Consider the following 5,128-nt stretch of genomic DNA (forward strand, 5'->3'; position numbering starts at 1 on the left):
AACTAAACCAACTAGAATCGTGTGCCTTGTCATGTTCGTCTAAAACAAGTCCCGAACTTTGGCATCGGCGCATGGGTCACCTCAACTTTAGCAGCCTGAAACGATTGAGAAGCGGTTTGGTGAATGGTGTCGAAATGAGTGATGCTGGAGCTACGACCAATGACGAAAACTGCAGAATCTGTGCGATGGGAAAATAAACCCGACTTCCGTTTAGCAAGTCTGGTTCGCGTGCAAGTGAACTGTTAGAAGTGGTTCACTCTGACATCTGTGGGCCTATGGAAACGGAATCGCTCGGTGGCAGTCGTTACTACCTGACTTTCACTGACGATAAGTCTCGCAGAGTTTTCATCTATTTCCTGCCGGAAAAATCAGCCGACCAAGTATGCAGAGCATTCGACGATTTTGTGAATATGGCGGAAAACCAAACGGGGAAGAAAATGAAAACGTTACGCACGGACAATGGCAAGGAATTCATCAACAAGCAATTGCAAGATCGTCTGCGTCGTCGAGGAATCCGTCATCAAACAACGACGGAATACACGCCGGAGCAAAATGGACTGGCGGAGAGGTTGAATCGAACCATCGTGGAACGGGCGAAGTGTATGCTTTTTGAGTCCAATCTACCGAAGAGATTCTGGGCTGAGGCTACCGGAACAGCAGTTTACTTGATTAATCGCTCTCCTACGAAAGGTCACGGATTAACGCCAGAGGAAATGTTCAGCGGCAAGAAACCACATCTAGGTCACGTGCGAGTGTTTGGGTCGCCGGTGATGGTCCATGTTCCCAAACAGAAACGCCGGAAGTGGGATCGGAAAGCTGTGGAGTGCATTCTCACTGGATTTGACGAAGACACGAAGGCCTACCGACTGTGGAATCCGGAGTCGAGGAAAATTATTTTTTCTCGAGACGTTACTTTCATCAATGAGAAACCCAAGGATCCAGCCAGCGGAGCACGCCGCCCCAAGTTGGTACCGTTAAACTTGAGTGGCGATGTGCAAATCGATGGGACCAAGGTTGAAGGTAACGACGCCGATGGTGAGCCGAACGATGTACCTCCCATTGACGAGGTCAGCGACGATGGTTTTGTTGAAGCAGAAGACAGTCAAGAAAACTTCCCATCCAGTGAAGTGGCAACCTCTGCGCTCCCCACGCAAACAGTTTCAAATCCGCCCGTGTCACAGGCGTTGAGGCGAAGCGGAAGGGAGCGCGCAATTCCAGGCAAGTTAAAAGATTTTCTTGTTCCGAGCAAATATTTGTCCTCCAATCGTTTTACAGCAACCGAGGGAAGTGGTACAACCAACCAAACGATGTCGGTATCCAAACCAGCGGCGAACCATGCTGAGCTGGGACTGGTCGCGAGGCGCACAGCGGATAGTGCTGATCCACGCACACCAATCGAAGCGTGGGCCGGACCGGATGCTGCCTTGTGGAGAGACGCGATGGACGAGGAGTACCGTTCTTTAATTTCCAACGGTACTTGGGAACTGGTCGAGTTACCCCCAAATCGTAAGGCTATCGGTTGCAAATGGCTGTTCAAAACGAAGCAAGACGAGAAGGGCAACATCGTAAGGCACAAGGTCAGACTGGTCGCTCAAGGATTCACCCAGAAGTTCGGGGTGGACTTCGATGAAGTTTTTGCCCCGGTCGCGAAGCAGGTGACATTCCGGACGCTGATGACTGTGGCAAGTCATCGTGGTATGATTGTGAAGCACGTCGACGTGAAAACGGCTTACCTCAACGGTGAACTGGAGGAAACCATTTTCATGCGCCAGCCTGAGGGGTACGCTGAAGGAGGAGCCAAAACCGTCTGCCTTCTCAAGAAGAGTCTATACGGGTTGAAACAGTCGGCCCGTGTGTGGAACCAACGAATAGACGGCGTTTTTCGAGATATGGGTTTCAAGTCATCCGAAGCTGATCCATGCCTGTATACTCGGAAGAGGGGCAATTATTTCGCCTACATCATCATTTATGTAGACGACGTCCTAATTGCCACACAAACGGAGAAGGAGTTCTAACAAATTTTTGCCGTGTTGGAAAAGAACTTTGCGATGACGAATCTTGGAGATGTCAAACATTTTCTGGGAATCGACATACGACGAGAAAATGGAAGCTACTCTTTGTGCCAGCAGAAGTACATCCGGAAACTCGCAGCAAGCCCAAGCAACCAGAATTCCCTTAAAAAGGTTCCATAGAAGCTTAATCAGCTCTCGTTTGTGTCTGAAGAGAATGCTAATCAGCCCAAAATTTAAGTTCTTAAAGCTACTTCCAAGTTCGTTTAGGGGGCTGTAGAGAACGCTATTCAGCTTCTAAGAGAATGTCAAGAAACTTCTACGCGCCGAAAAAAAAATCCATTTGACAGATTGCTCTGACAACCACATGTCAGATTGCTAGGCTGCCGGTCTATCATGGTCTATCTCATTGATTTTAATTATATTGTTTTGATTACAAAAGCTGCTTACACGCCTAGAGAATTGAACCGCTGCCCTCTAGGTTGCAATGAAACTCACCAGCCTCTCGACCAATCCAGCAATAGCTAATTGCCACTGAAATAATTAGTATTTAAACTAAATGTCATTTGAGATGATTGAGTGGGTTGGTCAATAGAAGGTACCTTATTTCGTTCAAAGGACTTTCAGTACACAATATGAATCATAACAAAAATTCGCATCATCAAAAATTTATTCGAATATCTTATTTAACATTTATAAGAAAAATTCGAAAAAATCTTGAATTCCATTTGTAAATATCAGTACAGATATAAACAAAACAAATACCATGACAAGAAATTGACAGACATTTTTGACATGTCGCTTAGAATTCCCATATAGGTTCTTTAAAACACCTTCAAGTATCTTAATGGTGCGCTTTAGAATGTTACGCGAACGTTATCGACCTTCCTGAAAAACATTTTTGACATGTCGCTTAGAATTCCCATATAGGTTCTTTAAAGCACCTTCAAGTATCTTAATGGTGCGCTTTAGAATGTTAAGCGAACGTTATCAACCTTCTTGAAAAACATTTTTGACATGTCGCTTAGATTTCCCATACAGGTTCTTTAAAACGCCTTCAAGTATCTTAATGGTGCGTTTTGGAATGTAACGCGAACGTTATCGACCTTCTTGAAAGAAGTTCCATTAAAAGCGCTTAGAAGTTCCGTTATCGATAGTTTAACCTTTCTAAGGGCGATGGAAGTTCCTGAGTAACTTTTACGCGACAAGAGTCACCTGAGGTTCCCGTAATACATTTTTTCAGCCAAATGTGAACTTCGGAGTTCGGAGTTAAGTAAAAACGCGACTTTTGGTTGCTTGGGAGGTTTGGATTGGAAAACGCGAAACCATCAAAAATTCCCTTGGACCCGGCACACCTACAGCAGAAGGAGGAGGAGGAGGATGATCGACTTCCGAACAACAGAAACTTCCTCAGTCTCATCGGAGGTCTACTGTACGTGTCCGTTCACTCTCGCCCTGATGTGTCAGCTAGCGTGTCCATTCTAGCTCAGAAGTCAAGTCGTCCGACACAGCGAGATTGGCAAGAAGCGAAACGGGTTTTGCGTTACCTGATTGGAACCAGTTCACATCGCCTACATCTAGGAGCCACTCAAACCGGTCTGGAAATGTATGCTGATGCCGATTGGGCTGGTAACCATCGTGACCGGAAATCTAATTCTGGTTTCTTGATACGATTCGGAGGAGGTGTCGTTAGCTGGGGATCTCGCCGACAGACTTGGGTGTCCCTATCTACCACCGAAGCGGAATTCATCGCACTCACCGAAGGTTGTCAAGAGCTAACTTGGGTGAAGAAGCTTGTGACCTGCTCCAAAGTCACAATCGGCATAGGGGGAGAAGTGCCGTCCTCGGAAATGGTTATTGTCCCTCCTGTGCCGGCCTGTCCGGAGCTCCGAAGCTCGGTAGCAGCACCAGGGGGCCACCGGATCACTAACTGCAGTGGGAACTGCACGCACTACTCGGCTTGCTCGTTTGCTCACCGACCGACTGACTGACTGACTCGCCGCACGCTTGTGTGGGATGACGCGGTATGCATTTAACCCATTCACACAGAGGAAATGTATCCATTCATTCATTCGTGCGCCACACATCTGCCTTCTTCTCAGAAGAAAAACTGTTCCAACAAGTTTTGTTTAAAAAAAAAACGTTAAACCATATTAACTCTTTTGAATTGACACTCATTCTCTTTTCTACCGACTATTTGAAGCTTGATTAATTCTGCCATTAACAACTGATTGGCGCTGCGTGTCAAGTAATTCAACTGAGAATCGCCTATGCTCTCTTCATTCACTGAACCGAACGTAATGATGACTGCAACAAATATTCCTCCAAAGCTTCATTTGATACGAAAATGTTGAAGATGTGTGTGGCGTGTAGCAATTTATTTTGCTTTAAGGGATAATATTTGCAACACGTTCAATATGAAAGTCATCTAATTTCTTATTTTACTCTCAGCTTCTTCTCGTCCTTTCCTTAACTTAAATTTTTGCCTCTTCTCATCAACTTACCTTAAACTTTCCTTATTTTTTCATTTTGTTATCTTTCTATCTTATAATGTTCTCCTTGTTTTGACTTTTAAGTTTTACTGTCCTCTTCATTGATTTTATTATCTTATTTTTCAGCTTGTTCCACTAGTAATTATTTCATTTTCGAAACTTGTTGCGTTCTGATATTCATCATTTATTTTCTGGATCTTTTAATCTTCTAATCACCTTATTTCCTCATCATATCAACTTCTTATCTTGTAATAATCTCTTTTACTCATAGCTCCCACACAATTTCTTCCACCAATTGTTTTCAACTTGCTATCTTTCTACCAAAGCATCTTCTCCTTCTTTCATCTTTCTGGTTTCTTATCTTCCAACCGTCTCACAACTCTATCATCTCCCATTCTTCTCATCGTCCGATTACCCTAAATCGCGTGCATCAGCTGCTGTCTCAACTCGCCTTTTCCCAATACAGCTGTCCTCTCAATACTGTTTTTAGTTTTCGGTCCTTCCAACTGACAATTCATAGGTAGTCCAATCAACTCGTCTTTTAATAAAATACAACTGTTTTCTCAACACGCTGTTTTTAACTCAACTCAACTCAACTCAAGCCTGTAACTGGCTATTCACAGGCTG

The 5,128-nt window shown here is 44.5% G+C and overlaps 1 protein-coding gene across 1 annotated transcript; it reads left to right on the forward strand.

The window, feature by feature from the left end:
* The first annotated feature begins 2,048 nt into the window (after window positions 1-2,048).
* On the forward strand, window positions 2,049-4,000 carry LOC129737904 (uncharacterized). The gene is made up of 2 exons (XM_055729070.1): window positions 2,049-2,131; window positions 3,313-4,000. Exons 1-2 carry the CDS (start codon window positions 2,049-2,051, stop codon window positions 3,998-4,000), a joined length of 771 nt encoding a protein of 256 aa, XP_055585045.1.
* The last annotated feature ends 1,128 nt before the right edge of the window (window positions 4,001-5,128 follow it).

This window comes from Uranotaenia lowii, chromosome 1, assembly GCF_029784155.1.
Source record: "Uranotaenia lowii strain MFRU-FL chromosome 1, ASM2978415v1, whole genome shotgun sequence".
Lineage (NCBI taxonomy): Eukaryota > Metazoa > Arthropoda > Insecta > Diptera > Culicidae > Uranotaenia > Uranotaenia lowii.